The sequence below is a fragment of the Trichoplusia ni genome, chromosome 3 (genome assembly GCF_003590095.1).
Source record: "Trichoplusia ni isolate ovarian cell line Hi5 chromosome 3, tn1, whole genome shotgun sequence".
NCBI lineage: Eukaryota > Metazoa > Arthropoda > Insecta > Lepidoptera > Noctuidae > Trichoplusia > Trichoplusia ni.
Genome location: NC_039480.1, coordinates 17,886,065 through 17,910,859, shown reverse-complemented (window position 1 = coordinate 17,910,859; position 24,795 = coordinate 17,886,065). Strand labels below are relative to the sequence as shown.

Sequence of the window (24,795 nt, the reverse complement as noted above, 5' to 3'; positions counted from 1 at the left end):
ATGCTATATTTAACGAATTATAATATATATCTTCACACGTTGTCATTAAAATATCTACATTGTCACCTACGTCATACTCATTTGTAAGCCTGATCCCTATGTTGTGCGTGAATACTTACATGACGTCATCATGCCTACGACATTTCATGTATGTCAATATAATTCAATGATTAGTCAAAATCCTACATTTCTATAGGTAATACATTATGTATGCATAATCTGGAAATTTCTATTATACGTGACAATTGAAACAGTTATTACTGTTCGTAATAATCTAAAATTGTAATTCTGCGCCAAAGCAAATACGGAAACTATCTGATTAATATTTGGGCTGAAATGAATTGCTGATTGCATAATCAACTATCCTACATTCGGTTGAAGCAAATCACATTGTTGACCATTAGATCCTATCGGGTCTGATGTAATTTTGTTGTGCATCAGAAACTACTGAACAATGAATCGATAAAAGAAAAGCCTTTCGTCTTTAAAGCCGGCTTTATTTCTGGTAGGGGAAGCTTTGAGCGCAGTACGTCTGCTTGCCGCATTCAATACCGCCTAACGCCTACAAGAAAAAGGCGGTGTACAAAGAAAAACCAGCCATCTTGCTAACAAGGCTCCCAAAGGCCGGCAACATCCAATTAAGTTCGCGTCACTGCCACAGCCGTCGAAGTGGGAAATTCTTTCATTCCTTCGATCTCGTTGAAAACTTCGCCGCTGCAACTACAGCAGACGACATTATTGATTCGAAATACACATAAATACAGCTTTACTTGAATGAAGTTTATAAATACGTAAAGTGGGACAACGGTTTAAGAAGTGGTATTTTTTGGCTTTGGACGTCAACTCTAGAAATGAATCGGAATGAAACTTGGAAATCTTTTATGTTTATTATTCAATTATAAGTCCAAAGCCGCTTTTCTGATTGCCATTGAAAGTCACATCTCAATTTTCACTTTGCCAGTTAGAATGTTTTAGGTACTTTAATTAAATCTTACACATTCTGGTTCTATCGCACTGTGACGTTGTGAGCTTAGAAGACATAGGAAATGGAAGCCTCGTGGTTAATTTTAAGCTTCTTACGTTGGTTGTGATTAATTGCGAAAGTTCTCAGACGAGGCATTTCCTTAGGGAATGTACGGGCTGTATTACAGGAAGATTGCGAACTGAATAGTAAAAGTACCTATAACATTTTTGTTTCAGTCAGGGTAATAAGCAGAAACTTTTTCAAGAATAGCCCAATGTTTTTTTTGTACGAATCATTATTTTGGTATGTAACTATTATAAAAATACTGACTTTATTTCCAGTTATTTGGAAATGCTACTCCTTATTTTTGTTGTATTTATTGTATTTTTTCTACGTGGTTTGGAATTACAGTAATCTTTAATCATCAAAATGTAAGCAATACTTTTTAAGAGAACTTGTCGTTGATTAGAATAGAACGAGGAGAATATAATGCAGATCGTTACTATCTCAAAGGTAGAAAAAGTAGTCCGAAGTAAATCACAGGGGATGCCTTGATCTACCGAGATCGGGATTATTACCTCTTAATATTTACTAATATTGGAAATAACTTGGCTCTTCAAGATATTAAAAGCAGGGCAGATATTATTATTTACCTTTAATAAAATTTACTAGAGCATCTATTTTTAAAATGACTTTTGGGTTTTTTTATGTCCATAATTATCTATGTATATATTGTCGTGTAGGCTTTCTGCTGAGTCACGACGCGCTAGATGTCATTAAAATGCTTATACTATACAAACTAATGGGACAATATCGAACGCAATATTAAAAATATTACAGAACGAAGCAGAATTAGCCGGCAACACTACGCCTTCGTAGCATGTGATAGAAAACACATTGACATTATATGAAATACCTACCCCCGCAAGTATTTCGCCGGTCGAAAGCTGCTAGCGGTTCACTTGATCAGGTTAAGCGGCGTGCAGTTATTTACTAAACAGAGTTATTTCGGTAACAGACAGAATTAATCCGTGTAATATTCTCGAAATAGAGCATTTACGTAGAAATCAAACGTAAACAATGACGCGTTCCGTGACGATTCATATTTACATGCGAATAGTTGGGAATTATGTGCTGTAGTGGTTTAGTACAGAGACGAGATCGACCGATGGGTTGATGAGTAATCGCTGTTAATAATGTAATATCCCAAAATGTTAATGCTAGCTTCCGTCAGCGTCTTCGTCTGCGAAAAATCACAGACATTGGCCAGCCGCCTAATTAAGGTTGCAAACAGCAAGAGACAGCTGTAGTTGATATTGAGATGTATCTAGTTAAATTCCACGGAAAGAGTTAATTATAAACAAGATGGGAATTTCCGAAATCTTCCTTGTCCTAACGACAAAACGTTAAGAATAAAAGTAACCGACCTTGACTGTTGGAATGGAACGAATGGTAATGGATAACGTTGGTAAACAAGACAATGACCTAAGAGGGAAGAAATAGAAGAAAGCAATTATCGAAGACGAGTTTATGTATCAAGTTTCAACTAAGCGGGAGTTAAAGCGGCAATTAAATCTTCCGTCCCTCATTTGTTTCAGGGGATTTGATTACAGCGCCATCTCTTTTGATATTTAATTGCTTCTCAATGAATATAGGTGATGTCCATTGTTTTTTGGACAATAGCTACTTCCGAAGGTAGAAACGCATTATTATCATTTATTATAACATTCTAACTGAACTTGAAATCATTGATTGAGCCAGATATTCAAGATATAAAGATCCTAAAATCCAAAACACTATTGAAGCTTGGAAAGTTCTGTACTCAAATGAAAACAGAACCATTTTACGCAGCGAAGCCAAAGACAGACTTTCCTTACAGACATTCACCGTCTTGTATCCCCGTCCCCTAATAAGTATTCACAGTCACCAACCGAACCAAAGCTGTCAAACAATTTGCACACAATCAAAAGACCGCACGACCCATACCATTGACGTATGAATGGACGGATGGTTGACCAAAAAAAAATACTATAAGAGTATTCTATATCCTATTTATATAGGCTGACGTCAGTAATGAGTCAGCCGGCACGTGGGGGCTCATGTCCTGTCGCGAGGACCTTGGACCGCAATGGTGCTAAATTACATAGTATGCTATTGACACGCCGAAAATTTCCAAACCTACTCTATCTATCTACATAGTACCTATGAAACTGTTTGCAGATCTTGATTACTTTAGAAGCAGATTTATGGAAAGTTTCAATGAAATATCGAAGCATGATAACGATCGGAAAGTCACGCATGTACCCGAACTGTGATTTACAAAATATGTAACTCAAAACCACAATTTATAAGAACAAACTACATTCCAAGTTTTGTAACAGTAAACGCATACCCCCCATAAAGTCGTCAACCGGCTACCATTAAAGGCCAAAAAGGTACAAAAAATCTCCAAGTATCCGCCAAAAGACTGAGCAAACTCCGCCGACATCATATGCTCCCAGACAGACTACGATTGATAATAGGAGCTGTTGCTACCCAAGCTATTCGCACTCAAAACACAACTTTAACACCTTGATGGCAAAATTGCAATTCCTTTGAGCTCTTGCACGTGTATTTCTTCAGATCAGGTTTGTCGTCAGGGTAATTTCGACTATGAGACAACAGATTTTGGGTTTAATTTTGATCCGATTGGTGCATGCTCCACTTTGCCTGGGCACGCGGCTTGATTGTACATCAGCGCCGCGGGACTCGTTACAAACATTATGTTAAATGTTTTTGTAAATAATGTGCAAATACTTAGGCGCTTTGTCATATTGATTTCACTGCTTTCTGACATTCTAACTAGAAAATCAGGATTGTCGTGGTATGACAACACTATTATGGCGTAGTGAGAAAACAATGACTAGCAACTTCATGATTTAGAAATAATATTTAATTTTATTCTGAGGACATTACAAACTAATAAAACATTAAAAAACCAGGCGTTCTGATAAAATCACGTCATAAACTTAATTCGGAGGAGCGCTAGTAAAAACTTAGCCATAAAACTATTTCTCTAAAAATGGTACCTATCTGGTAGATCTGTGGTTTACAAGCTCTGAGTATAGCGTGGTTTAAATGAGAGCATGATATTATAAAAATGTTTAACCCCATGCAGACGTCAGACGAGCAATAAAGACACCGCGTGGCGTCATGTCGTCTCCGGGGAGCAGTGACCTCGCTCGCGAAAGCTATGGTGGCCGAAGAATGCGTAAGTCCATACTGCTTGGCGGACAACGTGCGATTTTTAAAAGAAAACTAATCAGACCAGTTATTCACAGTATAATTTCGAAGCATTAAAATAACAGCTATTAGTGAAATGTTTTCATTGTTTGCGTTTAATGTGTTTTACTGCAGTTTAATAATTTGAGCCTTGGTAGAAAAGATTATGATAGGGAAAGATTTTTTAAGATTTTGACCATACAATAACAACATGATATAATTCACAAGGTTTATTTGTATACGTAAGATATTTGTGCTTCTATAACAAAGGAGTCAGCCATGGTATACAAATGAGACAAATAACGAAGAACCCGTCCACAGTCGACAAACATATACAATGATTAATTTGATCCACTCAGACATGTTATTGGGTGTCTAAACAGATCACAAATCATAGAAAACGTACACAAATGTCAATCGAGACATTCCTGTGTAGGGCCCTTTGTAAACAAATCATACGGGGCGGCTAGTGCGGGTAGTGCGCGTACAGAAATAGGTCGACGCGCATCGCAAGCGTCCGTCACGCAGACGGCACGTATTTTTGGATGTGCACAGTTGCCAGTGACACTAGATACAGAAAGAATATTTGATACATATGTACGTACATTACAGTGACTAGTGTTTTTTGTCGAGATGAATATTTCGATAATCGTATTCTGGAAGATTTTGATGACGAACGAGGTTGATTCAGATAATTATTCAACACAAAAATAATTCACAGTTCTATTTAAGCAAAATAAAAAATCTATAAAATACGAGCTCAAAAAGCTTCTGACTTTTAATTTAAAAACGTAACATAACATTTTAAAATACTATCAGGAACTCCGATTTCAGTTTCAATAAACGCCAGCGTACATATAAGGATTTTCAAATGTAATCAGAACAATGTTGTGTAAATTTTAACCGATTGCTACAAATTGCTTGCTTTAAATATTTCATTCTATTTTTAATGAAGCTGTCCTAAAAATAAAAATAACAACATTCGAGTAACATGTTAATTCATTACCAAGGGGACTAATAAAGTAGCAGTTTAAACAAACTATAACAGCTGTCATTAACAATTTGACGTGGAGTAAAGCGTTTCATGCCGCTAAGTGGCTGTTTTAATGTACATAACCGTTGAAAGGCACATTAGTATTCAGCCTAGATCGTGTTCCCGCTGAAAACGTACGTAAATAAACATGGCCGATATTGTGCCGTTGCATTTTGTCTCGCATGCAATCGTTATGCCGATGATTTTGTCATAGATCAACTAATAGAAGTACAAGTTATTTATAATATTCATTCACATTCCGTGTTGCCTGTGTTATCTTAATCGTGTGAACGAACCCATGTAGGTTATGGGATAACGAACAAAATATATTGTAGTTGTAATTAAAATTTCATAATGTTTGCTTTATATTACCACGAGACCCTAAGGGGAAATAAATCGTAGGGAAATCGACCCTTGTTTTATTATCTCCAGTTGCGAAACTTGTAGGAAATAATATTCGTGAATTCTCATGAATAAATTATAGTTATCAAATGGTCGTAAAATCAACAAAATTTCGTAGTTATAGCATTTTTACAGGTATGATAATGACGCATGCTTCGTCTTGCGTAATTCCCACTTTGGTAGGCCATCGACCGTCTGTTACCGTCTGCAGTATATTCTAAAGCTATCCGCAAACACACGTATTAATCTATCTAACACAAGTCATTGTTACTTTACAACGATAATTAATATTATACAGAGATGTATCACTGTAGACATTATTTTCTTTTAAAATATAGTATTTTCATTTAAAAAGCCTTCGTTAGATGTAGTTCACTATTTACTTTTCTACGTAGCCGTGTCTACTCTCGTGACTTAGTCTGTGGCTGTCAAAACATAGCGTGTATTCGGCGCCGAACGCTGCATTGTTCTAATATCGGTCACGTTGCGTTTCCTTTCTCATTGTGCACCATATTCTTTACTTATTGTTTCTATATCGCCGCGTATCATTTTATGTATTTACTTAATTGCTGCCTTGTTTTAGTATATTATTATTACCACTTAATACACTACGGAAACTTAGAACAGTAAAGCAATTTCAGCAACATTAAAGAAAGGTTATTATTGATTTCAACGAGTTTTTTTTTTCTTAAGATCAATACGAAACTACAGAATTGACATTTACGCATGACCAGAAAATAATTAAGTTACAAAAGATAAAGTTTGAATGCGTAATTAGAAGTCGCGAGCGGCGCTTCCAATTAGCAAAAAGGTACAAAGTTTTATACAAATTTAACTGCTAGTGATGTTCAGGTTTCAATTGTACATAGCGGGAGAACTACAAAAATAATCAACAAATATTGTTGATTTATATTATAACGAAACAAGATATTTTTTTTCATTTTGCTCAAGAGTATTCAGAACACAAAATGGAATGGAATACTTCCCAAAACTAAAACAAAATATGAAATTAACGACTCAGTAAATGTTTTCATAAAGTTTCACCTACTTGCGATAGAATATTTTGAAAGGCTTCTATTAAAAGCTAATTATGTACAATGTACACAGTATCGATCGCGGTCGTGTAACCCGAATCCGACATTATCACCGAATGTATCCATCAAGCAACGTTTAACGGCGTCAAACTAGTATTAAACATTGTATATCGTTAATGATTAAAGTAATTAAAATAAGGGCTATCTTCAGCATTTTATATCAATATTAATAGCTACGAGAATAAATATAAATAATTTATTCGTATGTTCATTACTTAAAAAATAACCGTTTGTGTTTATGAATAGACGCATTTAGAATCGGATCTATTTAAATATTTAAATGCGAGGTCCTTAAGTCTCATAAAATCCTGTCGTAAAAATACGTTTATATCGTTATAAAAAAAACTAAAAGTTTGTATTATTGTATCACCATGAACTACCAGAGTACTATATAATCTATACTTCTATACTAATATATAAAGCCTGAAGAGTTTGTTTGTTTGAACGCGCTAATCTCAGGAACTACTGGTCCAAATTGAAAAATTCTTTTTGTGTTGAATAGACCATTCATCGAGGAAGGCTTTAGGCTATAAACCATCACGCTGCGACTAATAGGAGCGAAGATACAATAAAATGTGAAAAAAACAGAGCAGGTATAAATCATAACTTATATCTTTTACCCACGGGGACGAAATCGCAGGCGACAGCTAGTACTACATAAAATTACACATCTAACTATATCTGTTATACAAAATCCGTGTTACGAGATCGGTCTGTTATCAGCGTATACAAACGGCGTATTTTTATCACGGCTAGATTAGACTCGGCTAGATCTAGGTTGAGATAACGTCGGACAACCTAACAGCGATAAGTTTTGATTCAGAGCGCTTTCAATTAAACTGATTATTGCTCGGCATTCGAGAGATTGTTGCGATTTGTTTGTAAAAGCTCGAGTGAGATACATTTGTAATTTGTCGGAAACGGTTTAAGTATTAATACCATTAATATGTGTATAATTGATGGAAATAAGTACTCTCTGCATTAACTTCCCACTTTTTCAGTGGTGGTAAATGGTCAAGCCCTGTCTTTTCAAGAGTCTGCTGTCTGGGGTTCGGGAAACCTTTTTTAACAGGAGATAGAATCGAACAAGGCCATAACTCATCGTAAATACATATTTATTTTATCTTTATCCTGTACTACAATGCGGCTAGGTGACGCTTTTCGCTGCGACATTCAAACGTCTGCACGGATTTACCTACACATGCATATTTCTTAAGACTAGTTTTAGACTGAAGTTCGGCTCGCGACCTCGCGCCCTCGAGTGGTCATAAAAACCTACTTTCAGCTTTACGGGAGCCCGTTGAGAAACTAGACTAGAGCGTGAACTAAAAACATATTCGAGATGTAATAAACAGTACGTATACGTATAGTCAAGTATCAGCTGGGATTTAGGTTCCTAACTAATAGTGAATATTCAGTAACTGGCATAGGAATTGACGATATTCCGTTGGAGCACTACAATACAGCTTGCAGTAGGTAGAGCGAAACCGTTTCCTGCACTAATTAGTCCGTCTAGCCTTTATCCTTGTCTATACAAAGTCTAGACAATGATTTCACCCCTCTTGTTATCTTAGCAATCAATTTTCTTAGACGTCGATAGCCTCGACATAATTGATCAAAGAAAACACTGCTTTAAGTAAAATGCTAAAAGCTTTCCGATGTTTTCTTGTTTGTTACAGCACTAACAAAAGTTCTTTTGAACAATCGTTCTAATAAATAACAAAGACTGGGATTCGCTAGTCAGTTAAGTGTAGCTAGGACCATTGTAACTTAACTTGGGCCCACCGGCAAAGGATTTCTGTTTAGTTAGACGACTGTGTTGCTCGGACAAAATAAATAAAACCTTACAAAGATTTGAGACTTCTACTTCTACTTCTAATAGTCACATATGGTAGCAATTTCATTGAATTGCACTTTATTCGATACTCAACTGAAGGAAGTTGTAACTACAATGGAGAAGCTCTTATTATTAATCTCAATGAAAACTATCTCTATTATGAGAAACTTCATATACCGTTCCACCTTTCCCGAATAAAAGTTCAGTAAATTTGATACATTTTTAAATTACCCAACGAATATATCTTTGTGTCCAGTTGGTTGTCACCTTATTTCTCTTGAGACTTAAACCGACGTCGGACGTGCGAGCCAGACCGGTATCATGTCGCTGTTTATTTGTCGAGCTGGAGCATAAGCAAATATGTAGGCTGGCCGGGGTTCTTATATGTATAACCTAAGTCTTTTACGTGTTGTAGTATCGTTTAAAGTAGGAACAAATGCCTTTAGAGATTATGTGAATGCTTTGAAGTTTAATTTGGTAAAGATTTTCTAGATGAAAAGTCTTATTTTCGTTGGACAGCAGCTATTTTTTAAATAGTCTCACAAATGATAGGCGCTATAGGATACCCATTTATACCTAAGGAAGTACTAACAGCATACTCTAATGGATACCTAATAAAATGTATTTAAGAGCATGTTTGATTTCAATAAGACTATTTCTAGCCAACTGATAGCCGGTGCGATGCTCTGAACCAGTAGAATGTCGTTGCGGACAGCGCATGCGCGGGAATCGCGACTGCGTGGGCGCAGACGATGCATTCGCATAGCTATAATTATGAATGTTTGAAAGCGAAAGCCGTGTTTTGTTTTGAGAATTAGCATATCAGTTTAAAAATAAGAAGTTTTGTCAATGCGCCTATTAATATAATGTTATATCTTCGTAAAAGCACGTAAAAGCCATTTTTGAATAAAGATCGATCGTTATTTTTACTCAAATTACGGTTCTAGAGTTTCTTCCTCTGAATCGGAAAATTTTATCAATTATAATCAATAATAAATATAATAATATTAATAAACATAAACAATAAATACAAATAGCACAAGTGACAACTCAGTTGACTGTACTTATGACCTGTTACATAAACACAATTCTAGACAATGAGTGAGAGGGTAACTTTAGTGAATTAAATTAATTACGAACAGAACTGTTGAGATCCCAATATTTATGACCCATTTAAGACGAGAGGCAACCCTACTTAACGTACACAAAACAAACGCTATCCAGCGAAATAAACGTTGAATATACTGTTGACTTGTTACTCACACTAGTGCCAGAATATTAACCAGACGTTGTTTTATCTAAAGCTTTGTCAGTGTGAACCCTAGTACGTGAAAAGGGGACCTATAAAGTGACTGGCGCTATCTAAATTACCCCTTGACAATAACCCAGTTTAAGTTAAAGGCATTATCTTTGTAATACCCTCTTACGTGTATAAAGTGGAACAATGCATGTTACGCGAAGGTGATAGCCCTATGATTAGGGGTGTCGCACCTAACTGTATTGTGATCTTAAAGATAGGTAAGTTTTATTTGGTGAAAAGTGATAAAATCTGCAAAGCACTAACTTTAGAAAGACACCAGTATTACAGAACTAAGTTTCTCCGTTATTAACATTCTTGTTATTTTAAATTAAAAATAGTTAGAAAGAAACTTAATAATTAATTAAAGTATAGTTCACCTTCAGAAGTGAAATTGTCACGTGTGGACTTTGTGCAAACCTTGCGGTTAGGGTTGTCTTCTAAGATATTAATAAACAATGACCGCAATAAAGTGTTTAAACTGGTCTAAATATAAAATACCGGTATCTCCCACTAGTTGAGGAAGTGAAGCGGGTAGTAAACAGCGTTATAAAACTAGAGTGTAACGTCACGTCGATGTCGTAAGATTTGCGAATAGAGAGACCTTGACCTTTGTTAATGCTTTGTTAGATCAAACAAAAAGAAGGATCAAAGGTGACTTAATAAGGAAGGAATTAAAATAGAATATAAGTAGACAGACGAGACTCTAGTAAGCTAAAATAACAGCAATCAAAAAGTAGCACAGAAAAGGGTTATTTCCAAATTTAATATGAATTATGGAGGGGTTTTTGCAATAGCGTTATTATATGCCAGTATTAGGTATTTATGTTATTGCAAAAAACACACATTTATGTCATTTATGAGACTCATGAGATAAGACATCACCTCCTTTTACAAAGTCTGTAAAAATGGAAACAAAAAATACATTGAAACAAGAATTCTAGCAGTGCCAAGTGTTTAACTCATGTGAGATTGACTGCAACAAGCACGTAGGTCGAGAGATTCTATCAAAATTCTGCTTACCCCGCTAAAGCTACACGCTTGAAGATATCTGATATAAATAAAAGGTAGTTGCCAGCCCTACGTTATCACGTTATCATTATTATCATAACATTTGTAACTGACAATCAGTTCGGCAATAAAACGCGAGCGAGAGAGACGGCAGATGTAAACAATGCAAGGCCGATACTATACTGTATACCTAGTATCTGCTAGACGTTTATTTTGGGCCAGTTGGAATGGGCTGAAGCCGAAAATTGAGGCGTGTTTAGGAAGATTAAGACATTTGTTGAATCAAAATATTTATATTTACTTGTCTGTAAAAACGTCAAGAGAAATGGAATTATTTTATATTCCAAAATAAAACTAAAGACTATGTGACAAATGGAACGACGCAAAACAAATTCTCGCAGTTCTAGAATGTATAATATAAAGATAAATTGCAAAGTAGACCACTGCAAACAGCTTAAATTTCTAACAAAAAGCGATGCTTAGTTCCAGTTTATTTACATGTAATATTCATAAGCATGCCTTGAGGTAGACAGGGTAACCTCGCCGACAAACAGTACTTCCTACACGACACAACTGACCGTCGCGCATCCGTCGCAACGACTTTACACACTACCCTGACAGTTGGCACGGGATCTGTACGTACCCAATACACTATACAAATGTCCTAAACAATTGAAACCGGATTTACCTACCCTTCCTCTGTCCTAGTGACGCCCTAAAATCAGGACCGTCAAAAACAAGCATTTCATTAGCCGGGAGATAACATAGCAAGCGGTTTTTTTGGAGAATCAAATGAATGTCTAATAAAAAAAAATATGCAACAGAAGCTATGAAATTATTTTTGCATTATTTATTGTAAGGTGCTTCCAACAACTCTCTTAATGAAACAATAAAAAGACTAGACAAAATGCTAGCGCACTGCACGTTCATGAAAAATATTTTCTTTATAAAGAAATAAATATCTTGCCTGCGAAGAAAATTAAACATACAAACGTTCAAAAGCGTCGCAACATGGCATGTCCTATTACAGATGCCTTAGAACGTTGCACATCGCATTACTTTTAAAAAGACAGTGATGTAATGTGTGTTCGCTTGAAGCTATCATACGTGTAAGAGCGAGAGGGCAGATGTATGATACGAACAGCTAAAACTGTTTATAGTTGATTTGTTTACACACATTGATCGCGTGATACCGCTCTGCCGAAACGTGCCATTGTTTATGTAGTACTGATAACTAGGTGCTGCTTATCAACGCTATCAATAAGGAGCTAGAAGTGTATGCATTACGGTAACCGTTTTAAAGACTTATCAATTATGTTGGCAAGCTGTTAATACTATCAATTGTGTATGAATATTACTTACATAGTTTAAGCGTTCACATATTAAGATGTTTCTATTTTATCAAAATGTTCAGTTTAAAAAGAATGATTGTTTTGTTTTATTGCTTTAAGATTAGAAACTGAAAATATCATATTGCGGCGTGCAATGCAGCCATGCGTGGTAATATAAGTTATATGTTACTTTTTATATGCATTTATACGTATATTACCGTCTAGTATAATCAAGATATCTCATAAAATGTACGTCTCTCTGCATAACAGTTTCTGGAACAAAAATATAATAGGGCAGTATCGACACGAAAAGAATCATCCTTAATTTGTGGAGCTAGTCTTGGTGAATCCTGTATTTTATAAAGCAAAACATAAGATAGGTTATCTGGTAGCAGACACATTGACAAATTTTCCGGCGACATATGGTCACTGATAGGACTTTTATAAGAACCATGTTATCATGCCGCATATGTTGCTTTAAAAATATAAATTAAAATGGAGACTGATAACAACATAATTCTATGGATTTTTTCGACAGTTAATCGCTTCTTAATTCGGCTCTGTTCGCAGAAGTAATGTGAATCCATTTTGGTTCAAAGTTGATATGGTTAAAGTATTCTAGTTTGTTAGATATCGACCGAAAAAACCCGAAGCTCATTATAAAAGGTCGTTTGGCGATTGATAAACTCACTAAGTAGAAACTCCTACTTTTGAAAAGGGGCTTGACTTTCAATTATCGCCTTAAGCAGACAAGCCCGTGTGGTTCCAGAAAAGACGTGAGGTGAAGAGTTCAAGATTTAATCAGACTATTTATGTTTTTACGCACATTCTTATAGCTCTGATAGTATGTACTGACTGAGGGAACTATCACAGAGTAGACTGACTAAAAAGTACTCAGAATTAATTTCTGGGCAACCATACCACCATTATGGTTAACCAACCATATTGGCTAAGAAGCACTGAGCTTTGTAGCAATTAGGCACTTTAAGTAAAAATCTTGGGAAACAATAAGTTCCCCAATAAATGTGCTAATTTTAAAATAAGCTGGCTAATATGTTAGCGAACACAATTCAAGTGTCGGTAAACACAACCAGACGAGCGTAAACCATCACACATTACTAGGTCGCCAAACCTGTATTTAATGATAAATAGCACAAGTTTTCTTGTCACACAAATATCAACCGAATTACAGATAAATAAAGATCAATATTAATGTGCGGCGAGTTAACCTTCAGAAGTTATGCGACTTGAAACGATTAGCAGTCGTCAAAACAAATAGAATTTTAAAAGGTATGGTAATAAATACTATAACATAAGGCAGTGTTGAGTGAATGATATAATTTTTTATTATTAAATCGAATGTTTGTATTTGTTGAGAAACACAAATATCAATTTGGGCATTACTTATCTCATGTACTTTTCTCGTGCGAATCACCGGGCTCTTACAATGTAATCAACACTGTTTATTTGACTTTTCACATGTCGGTAAATATCAGCTATAACAGCTAATTTTAAAATACTAACGAATAGCTTATGTAGTCTGTAGAAAATAAAATACTATATACTGTACTAAATTAAATTAATTTCATAATAAAGAGTTGTCTGGGAGACGCGCCATGGGTGGTCAGATCTTGCCATATACGTTGACCGTCTGACAAAATCTTCTCTATACTCATACTTATGTAACATTTACTGATACTAACATGGACACAAATACATTAACAAACTCAAATTGACAGCATACATTACGAAATTCAACATCAAAACATCCTGTGGCCTTCACCCGAGATTCGTCAATGGCTCGTAGACAAACTAAAAAACAGTCAACAACTTTTCTATTACTAGATAGCGCGGCTTAGAACCTTGATACAAACACTTCCCCCGTCTCACCTACTTGATACATGATTGACTAGTCGGCAAAAGATCCCACTTGTTTACCAATACAGTGTGTCATTGCGCAACGGAACGTTGGCACTGCACCGCCGCGCATGCGTGGCTTATGAAATATACGGGAACGAAATTCGTTTGTAGACGCCTTGAAAAATAATAAGATATGAATACGAAAACATTAGGAAATTAGGTAAACAATTATAATTTAAATTGTAAATAAAAGTGAAAGAACCTATATATATTATGTGTGTCTATTTAATGTAACAAAGGGATGCTGAAGATAAAAACAGAAGACATTTATAGATTCCAATAAATCAGAAGAACACTATTAAAATGCACGAGTATAGAACAAAGTTAATAAAAAATCTGTTAATATCAAACCTCTAGAAATAGTAATATCTGATCAAATTCGTTAGAACCGTTTGTAATGTTACTAGAAGCGACTTTAAAAAAAACAACAGTCAATTAAAACGCCACGGTCTCTAGCGAATCGGCGATAGATAAATATTTATCCGAGCGCACACGTGTGATAACTTGTATGATTAAATATTCACAAACTATTTCTGTATTCTAATTTAATATTCAATACAAAAACGTGACTTTTTTTTCCTTTTTGCTGATGAATACTATAATATGAGTGAGAACCTGCTTTTCCGAAGGTTTTGAACACAACGGATGATTTTTGTTTGAACTGATTACTGTGACTATTTTCAACCTAACTGGTAAATTTATAAGAGCACAGTTGTACTTAAAAAAAATCTTCCAAATAAGCAAGGATACAAAAAAGGAATAATTTAAAGTTACATCATAATAGCAGTCAACGTTTGCGGACCGCCTATAAATAAAACCAATACAAATAAATGGATTCAGCTATTATTCCGAAACCACTTGAGAGCTTATTCAAAGCGATGTACTAAAAATAAATCAGAATATTACATAATACATTATATGACACAAGGAACCTTGAGATCGCAATACGCATGTATCAAAATGTGTTTAGTATACACGAATGACGTCATTCACCCATCACCTCCGCGAATTATCAGTGACATAATTAAAAACTAAAGTATTGATAAGGCGACAGTTATCGGCTATGAATTGGCTATAAAAACATATCTGAGCATTGTGTAGACGGCACGCGCGTGATATTGTGTCGTATGCGATTAGGGTATACGAGAACTATTACAGTCACACTGAATTTCTAGAAGTTTATGATGAGTCTTACGTGTTAACTGACTTCGATTCATCGTAAATGGCGGCAGACATAAATTAACAATTAATATTGGTAAAATTTAAACAAACAAGGCCCTAAATAAATAATAATTATCTTCGCTTTAAAAAGATAGAGTTATAAATCCGTTTTCGAAAGCTAAATCTTCACATATAGTGGAATACTAAGATAAACCATTATTTTATTATAGGGGTTGAAAGACCTCCAATTACTCAAAACTGGAGTCATGATAATAATACACAAATGATATTAAACCTAAAAAAATATTGACTCTATGTATCTCAAACTTTCAAAAAATGAGTTAACTAGATTGTATGTAATAAAAAAGACGAAAGATCTATAGAGAAAGAGAAAGGCCTTAAGTATTTCTTGATCACCGTGGTTTCTGAATCCGTCATAACAAATAGCCGCGTCGCGGCTGCTCACCACACCGACCCGTGTATGTTACGTAAGCGCAGACGCACAAACAGTTCGTCACGCCGCGATGTAAACACGTGTACAAGGATACATTCGTGTAGTAACACACTGTAATGACACTTACGCTCTCGTTAAGGGAGGATGGGATCGGAGATAATTTACTTATGAATTATTTTTTAGATTAGGAATTAGAGACTAGAAGCTCATCCAAACGCAGTTGTTGCATAAAGGCAGTAGACATTTTACAGGCATAACATCAGATAACATTCTATTATATTATAATTATAATTGTCTTAAATAGCTTACTATTCTTTGTTTTTCCCCTAAATAATTTAGTTCTCGTTACATCAGTACGGAACACGTTTTTTGCAGCCAAGCAACCCACAAATTTATTGCTTCCCAGTTAATATGAGGAAGAAAAGAAACATTGACAGAAGAAAGAACAATTACATGTAAATGGTCTAAAACAATTCGCTTCCTAGGCGCTTCACTAGAAATCCCATCATCAATAAATTCCCCGGAAACGGGCAATGTTTGAAGCAGTTATAACAAATCAGGTCCACTCTAAACGGTAATTGAAGTGTGACGTATTGAACACGTAATGCGTTGGAAGTTAATTGTACTACTCTTGTAAACAAACGCGCGATGGAAACGCATCTGGTTTTGCATTACTATGGGTGCACTGAGTAAACAGCAAAGATTGTATAGGTAATAAAGCAACCATGTTATCAGAACGCAAGTAATATGGAGAATCGAAATTATTTGGATTGGATATAGGTACACTTTTTGGATAGCGGCTACTTGCGGCTACTACATCATAAATAACTTTAATAGATCTCAGCAACGAAACATGCAATTAAAATAGAAATACAAAGCAATATCAAGGACGAAAATACGGCGGGCTAAGGTCAGCTCAACCGGCCTTGACACTTGGGTATAAAGCGTTACTAACAAAAACATTAAAAACCTTTTTGGTCAAAGCTTACTGAAATAGGACACAATAAAGTTTTCAGGTAGACTGAACTTAGGAACGAAAAGCTAAGTAGCTAAAGGTACCGTGTTTGGGGTAAGAACGTTATATTTTTAAGGTGTGTAAGTTTGCCTGATCCAAAGCATTGTTTGTCAGTAATACCAATTGTCAAAAACAATAAAGTAGCATGCCCTTACTATTCCTATTGACTTCTCTTGCAGTACTCGAACTGTATGAATAAACAAACACTTATGCGAATTTAACATTGAAACCTATTACTATATAAGATCTGTATAGCGACCTACTTCGGGACATTATCAATAACAGTACAAAATATTATGCGTAGAACGACACTAGTCAAGGGGTGATACAAACTAAAAGTCACTAGGAATATTCAAAAGAAATTCTTTTGTAAAGATTACAAGTTTGTGTAGATGAACATACGTGGACTTCTGCTGTAGAAAAGTAATAAGGGTGCACTGAGTAAGGGGAATTTTAATATCCGCTGACAGTCGTCGCTTGAAATGGGTAACGCTTTTAATATTCTGAGAATTTGGAGCAGATGCAACTATTTCAATTGTTTTTTTTTTTTACTGAAATTGAAACCAACAATTCAAGAGTAAAACAGTTAATTAAGTACAGAATAGTAAAATCAGGTAAACGACATTTCTGGAAGCGTCAACTTTGTTAGGGTCGTCCGTGTAAATGTGGAAGTCACGTGACTAACCGGAACAAAATTACATTTCTATACATTGACCGATATTTATCATAGCTTGATGCAAACGTGACACTTGTTTAGAGGCATATCAGATACGTATCAGCCCTAAGACTAGGTGTGTAAATGAACATTGAACGCTGATCTCAAATGTACTGTGCGAGTAGTTTTCCATCTCCGAGCAATGAATGAAATCATGCCACTTTACTTATACGAGAAAGGGCAATATTATTGCATGGAATCGTAACTTAGATTTTTCATTTGATAATTTTTAATATGCTCCGTAAATACACTTGTTTACAATTGCAATCTAGTAATTACTGAGTCGTTAAATATTAAGTACCTAGGTAAGTAGGCACGTAATTTATGTAGAATTAATTAGCATCATTCATATTGTGAGTAAAATAATTATGTCCTATCTGGGTAACAAATATAGGTGATAAAATGTTTGGGTGAATGACAAGCGCGTGTGCAGACGCCGCTTTTAGCGTTTGTAAATCAAAGTATTACATAAACAAAGTGGTATGTATAAGTTATATGAATAATAAGCTTAAGTTTTTGTTTACCTAAAAGAAATGACTGATATTCAGAGAAACTATAGTCCATTTGTAAAGGTACTTTAAAAAATGGTAAACAATCTTATAAGCATTAAATGTTAGCATGTGTTTTTATACAATACATATTTAATAAATAAAGGACCGAATTATTTCAGTGGTATATGTGATTTACAGTTAGTAATATTTGTTGTTATTGTCAACGTAACGCCCCCAGACTGTAAGGCAACCTAAACAACTAGAGTATGCATTCAAGGAAGGCCAGTTTCCAAATATAACTACGATATAAAATATACGTTAAAAAAGCTAATTAGACATAATTATAACTCTTAACTATCTTTGAGTAGCTATATCAGAACGGAATATTATTGATTGATTAGCATACTGGAAAATTTATGGCAAAAACATCAGTATGACTCATCGAGATTGAATGTAAAGAACGCAGTGCTTTCACTTTTTGTGCACTTGTCATTACAAGCACCGTTTTCCTGTTACACTTTCAATATTGGCATTAAGTTTGCGGGCTTGACTTATGACTTAACAAATATTTATACCGAAGATCGTTACCGCTTATTGTAAGTATTCCGCAAAGCATATATTTGTCTATGCATAGATGTGACTTTATATGAATTTACGAAAGCTTTTTTTTATCAAGCTTTATCTCAATTAAGAATCAATGAACTTTACCAAGACGATCAGTACCGTAAGTAGTAGGGACAAAAATGCAGAAAACGGTTGACAATCTTAGCTTAATCGATTTAATTATAAAATCAATTGCCTACCAGGCTATTAATTAGCTATCATAAAAAGCTATCGGTGACAGTAAGTTGTCGACTAGTCAGCTCCATGTATAGTGTGCATTAAGTATTTGTGTCGCATGTGCCTGGTCCGGCCTTGTCGCGTACACTGCGTACACTACGTACAGTACGTTTGTCTATTAGAAGACCGATCATGTATGATGTCATGTAGTGCGAAAGTTCATGTAACTTAGTAATAATAGTTTTTTTTTAATGGATGGGTTTTTGCTTTTTATTAAAACACTTTTTTTATATATACTTTCCGCTATTGAAAAGAAATGCAAGTGCATTTCGAATGTCGTGATTTCTGTGAATTTTAACAAAGATAAATTTGCGATTATCCACATATCTAGCACAATAAATACTGCGAAGAAAACTTGGCAAATACAAGTCGAGGAATTTCTTGACGTTATAATAGGGGAGTATTCTCATTACCAGTAAATATGGAAAAAGAAAAGACAGTCTGGTAAAGTGTTTACGTAAATCAAGAACATTTTCCGTCGTACTGTTGGTATAAACAAATTACGTACTTGTCGTGTACTTGTTTACTCCTTAGGGGTGGCTTGAATTTAATTAAGAGCCCTGTGACTGCCTGCCGTGTTTATTAATCAATTTGTGTCTGCCTCATGTCTTGTAAAGGGTGTCCTTAACATTGAGACCGTATCGCGCGACGGTAGTACGGTACCGACTGATAATAACGACTTGCGGAAACCTTTCATTGTTAATCCCGGCTAACTTTGAGCTATAAATATAAAGTGGTAAGTTTGGTGGCTGTTAATTAGTTTTAACTATCAATATCCGACCGCGATTCGAAAGACATTTAACCTCTTTGAAAGGGGTTGTTTCACGATTAGGTTAGCGTGTGATTTGAGTTAAATTTATTGAAGAAACTTTCATCGTGAACGTTGAGTTTATCATTTTTACTTTGTCACCTTGCCCTTGTTCACTTGGCAACAGCATACTTGTTGTACATAAAACTTGATTTACATGTAAGTGTAACAGGAAAACAGAGACTAAAACGGCAAGTGCCAGTGAAAGCACAGCCTTCTTCACATTCATACTCCGTGACTCATCGCTTTACCCTTTAAGAATTTATCTTTGCAGTTTAGTCTTGTGAACAAGCAACTGGTTCTTAGTGACTAGACTATTGTACTTGGATAATAAAGAATATTTTAGGGTTTAGCATCTAAACTAGCGAACAAATAACACTTATTGAAATGACAGTTAAAGAAAGCTAAAATTTTTGTTTCAAGTATATCCTTAAACATCAGAATGTTGTGCTTATAAAAAAATATGCGGTAGAATACAACATAACCAACTGGTTATGTTTTAAGTAAAGTCAAGCTTTCAGAAGTCAAAGGGTGACTACCGCTGTAATCTCTTGATGGATCAAAAAATTCGGAATTCAACCCTAAAAGCGGTTGACCCCAGACGTTTGATATAAATGTATCAAAAATATTTACATAACGGATTTGGGGACACCGGTCTATTGTTATATTGCCTTATAGAGCATCTAATAAATCACTATGGCCGAAAACTTCAAAAGGTTACCGTCGTCATAAATAATAAAATTTTTACTTTTCATTACAAATGGCCGATTTCTCGTAACTTTTGCACACGTTCCGTGAACCGTAAAGACAGTAAATACTCTCCTACGCTCTTCTATTCGGTACCTAGAGCAGAAACACACTAGACAAAGTTCCACTAAGATGGTGGTCCACATTCAGGAGTCAATCGGGGCATGTGGAGACTGGAGAGGCACTAAGAATACCTATAACGCATTCTAGAATCTGTGATTCACAGGTGGGAGATGACGTCAGCGCACACATCACGACGGAGCCAACGGTATCGGCATCGATCAACTTATTCGGTAACCGTTTAGTCACCGTTACATGAAATATTGTAGTAGGCTAGCCACCATATTGGATTAGACACAAGACGATCCCAAGTCTTCCAGGTTAAGCAATGGATTTGAATATTACTAGCATTGCTAATGGGGACAGATTCCATTCTGAATATCATAGGTACTTGAATTGCAGCGAAAAAGGTGTAATGTAGGGAAAAGAAACGAATGTTGACATGGGTGCTGCAAAAACATTATTATAATGAGTCACCAGAATACGTAACTAAACCCATTATCACTTAGGAATCAGGAGTATTAGATAGCTCATCATGATTCGACAAATTCGTGGAAACTTTTAATTAACTCGAGTGGTGACAGTTTAGGAATTCCGAGGTTCAGAAAATAAATGTTTGTAACATTTCAGCACTACCTGTAACAAGTTTATTTCGCCAAGTCTTATAAAAATTGTTAGATATTTATATTTGACTTGATAACAATGTAAGTATGTCTCATCAAGTTTTACTTTAGTTTTCATGACAACGCAAAATCATAACATAATAAAAAAAGTCCCGTCGGCAAATTACAAATGTATTGTGTAACACGTGTTATTATTTAGCTATGTAGGTAATGGGCAAACAACCCGTTGTCCATTTATGCAATCTTTACAGTACATTGTAAAGAATAGCAAAAGTATTGTTTGTCCTGGCCACCTATCTAACAACTGACGTAGCAGTACAGGGCATTGATGACTATAATTATGTCAAGCATTTTCGTTACGAAATATATTTTTTTTTAGATTATTTACTACTATTGAGGCATTTTGTGTGATAAACATATGGTAGAGCCCCGAATGTGTGCCGTATTTTTAGCTATCTCTAATCAATGATCTATAAGACTAGATATAAAAATAAACACAGTTAGAAAATGTGAGACCTATATTAAAATGATAAATCACTAGTCATTGCAAAGGCTGAAATAGGACACCCACCTACTTCTCAAGTTATCAATTCAGATTTGAGATAACACAAGATAAACAAACCTAGTTGAATGACCTATAATGACAAAACATTGCCACAATTAATTTGTTTACATCATTAAGTATTTAATGCTCAGTAGGTCACAATGTAAGTGTCTTAAATAGAGAAGGCAAGCAAGAAAGATGAAAGATAATATATGATGTATCATGGTAAGATCCTAATTAGAAAATAATAGGTGTGTAGAAGATAATGATTTAAACACTTCTTAATTCGGAGTAAACCAATTAGCAATGTATAATGTAATACAATGTAAAAATAATTAAAATTATACATTGTGAGTGCTGCAGCAGGTAAAAATAAATAAAATAAATGTTATGAGTAATCTGCAATTTAAATTGCATTAGAAGTCAATGTCACGGAAAAGTGCATACATATATCTTACAATGTAAATGTAATAATTGAGGACTGGGCTACAATTACCAAAGCAAGAAAAAAGGGTAATATTTAATGTTATAATACACATTAAATGTTGATTTGCCTTATTTTTTGTATTAAATTTTTGGCAATCTTCCTTAATCTATGTTATTCTTCTACAGTGCTGATTAGAATATAGGAAAACTGTGATTTATGGTACTGCCGCTTATTTACAGGGTTATATTTAAACTTTTCAATGCAAAATTAGAGTAAATCCCAAAATTATAAAAGCCTATAGAATGTCTTATGCAAAATTAAAATTTAAGCTACAACAGCAATGTTTGTGGGGTACTCAGAGAGAATAGCAATTAGATTGTAATTAGTAGTGAGCTTACTATGCCCTATACATAAAATAATAATCATCTGCAAAATTGTCAAAATTCGAGCAACCTCGCTAGCAGGAAATGTTTAAATACCAAGTATAAAGTTTAATAAAATTAAAATACCCATATCTTAAGATACAATATTAATGATATGACCAGTGGTGCCACCTATTGTCATTATCAGAAGGTTAAAGAGCATATCTGTGCAGAATTAATAACTGCATGCAAACCGTACATATTGTGTCACCTCTTATCTGGTTAATATTAATAGACTAATTAAGTTATTTATGTAGCGCTCATAATACAGAGTATTGAGGAATACAATGAGGTAAAACTAATAAACTATGGCAAATGTAAATCGGCAAGTCATTTTAAACTACACAAAAATCTTATCAGTACTGCTTGAAGAAAATTGGCTTAATCCTAAATGTATTTAATACAATAAATATTCTCGACAATCTTAAAGAAATATATTAAAACACAGAAAGAATACCTATTTAAATATATTTATGTAGCTGCATACCTACTATTGTTGTGCATTTATTTTAAAATAATTAAATATTTGCTTCAATTTTTCATTTACCAAGTATTTTACTGTTTTATAATAGAAGCTACTATTGAAAGCGCAAGCAGACTTAAATAGTTATTTATCCTTTGTTTTAAACATACTTTTGATAAATTAGGAACAATTGAAGAGTATCTTAATATTTATATTCGGACATGTCCTTATGGGGAAAGAGGTGTGAGGTGTGAAGTAATTACATTGGTAAGTACATAATTAAAGATGCAAATGTGCAACTAAAATATTTTCAAAGTTAATTTAACATGAATAATGACATGTAGTGCACTAATCAAAATGATGTCTAAGTAATCATGACTTGCATTATCGCAGGACAATAATCACATTTCTAAGTATTGCATCATACAAACAGCGTACAAACTTATTTTGGATGTATCTTATCTGTATATGCTCAATACAACTAGTGACAAGTGATAATAATTATCAAACTATTCATTAAGCTTGGACATTGATCGTACAATTGCAAGATTCTGTTTTTGTTTACCCCTTTATGATAAGACACTGACAGTGTTTGCAAAAATATTGTTGAAATTATTTTCCTATCTGTTAGGTTGGTAAACTTGTATCAACTCTGGAAATTATTGTGAGACATTCATGTTTGTTTACATATTAAGAGTAGCATGGAAATTAAAAAGGAAACATTAAGATACTAATTACTGTTAAGTTAGAGCTTTTGTTTTATGATGATTTTATTCTTTGCAACATTTCCTGTACACAACAAAGTGGCTTATATAAACACTGTGTTTCATCATTTCAAGTCTAGGAACATGATTTACATAAGCCACATGTGTCAACAAAGATTATGAACACTACAATTTTTTTAAACAAAAATACAACAGGTGGGTTGAACATAAACAATATGATTTGTTTACAAACAAAAGCTAGTGAGTGCACGTAAATATATGTGTAGGGCGCCGGGCGGCGGGCGGCGGCGCGCCGGACTCACCTCTTAGGCAGCAGCATGGCGGCGGAGCCCTTCCGCTGGAACACGCCGTCCACCAGCACGCCATTCTTGCTGTTGCACGTCAGGTAAAACTCCGGGTGGTCGTAGAACAGTTCGAGATGTCTGCGCGATATAAAACTAGAGTGTCCCATGTTAACGTCCACTTGACCTCTACTAGAGTTCCGGCCGATCACGACACGCTTCTGCCGGATGAGGTACTCGAAGTCGCGGCCGTCAAGCCTCGCGATCGCGATAGGGGCCGGCTCCTGGGCCCACTGCACCTTGGAAGGCGACGGGGGCGACTTCAGCGAGAGCAGCGCCCACGCGTCGCTCTCTGAGCTCCGCGTAAACTGAGCCTGGGCCATGGCAGGCGCGCACGGACGATATCACCAACGCTGTCCACACGCGGGGCGCGAACGCCTTGCACGAGGGCACATCACAATACCGCCGCGAGAACCACCGCCGCCGCGTCGCGACCCGGATATCCGGAACCTGCCGAACCCGTGCCTTTACAATTTGAGGTTACTGACGGGACGCACATGCGCAAAGTTTCTACTTGTGCGGTAAACAAGAATTATATAAACCACCACACCACCACGTGATAATAATGTATACATATACCTAGTCCGGAAGAGCGGATCGATAATATAAAGTACGGAGATGTCTTAAATGAACGAAATATTAACCTTTTGGTTGTTGCACAACTGAATTTTCGCAATTGGACCGAAATTAGACACTAAAGTAAACACGAGGCGAGAACAAAAATAACCAAAAACGTCAGTTCGGCATACGCAGTTTACAAGTTCGCCGCGCCATCTATGCAACATAGCAACAAATTGTAAATATAGAAT

General features: G+C 35.3%; 1 protein-coding gene and 1 long non-coding RNA gene across 2 annotated transcripts in view; both read right to left on the bottom strand.

Annotated features, from left to right (window-relative positions):
- LOC113492225 overlaps positions 1 to 23,941 on the bottom strand; it is a 28,688-nt gene extending 4,747 nt beyond the window's left edge. The window contains exon 1 of the long non-coding RNA XR_003400483.1: positions 13,975 to 23,941. This is a non-coding gene — a long non-coding RNA (uncharacterized LOC113492225). The remainder of the gene's footprint in view (positions 1 to 13,974) is intronic.
- LOC113508737 (forkhead box protein K1) overlaps positions 1 to 24,782 on the bottom strand; it is a 45,522-nt gene extending 20,740 nt beyond the window's left edge. The window contains exon 1 of the mRNA XM_026891820.1: positions 23,948 to 24,782. Coding sequence (XP_026747621.1) covers positions 23,948 to 24,309 — 362 coding nt within the window. The 5' untranslated portion in view covers positions 24,310 to 24,782. The remainder of the gene's footprint in view (positions 1 to 23,947) is intronic.
- Between the last annotated feature and the right edge of the window lie 13 nt (positions 24,783 to 24,795).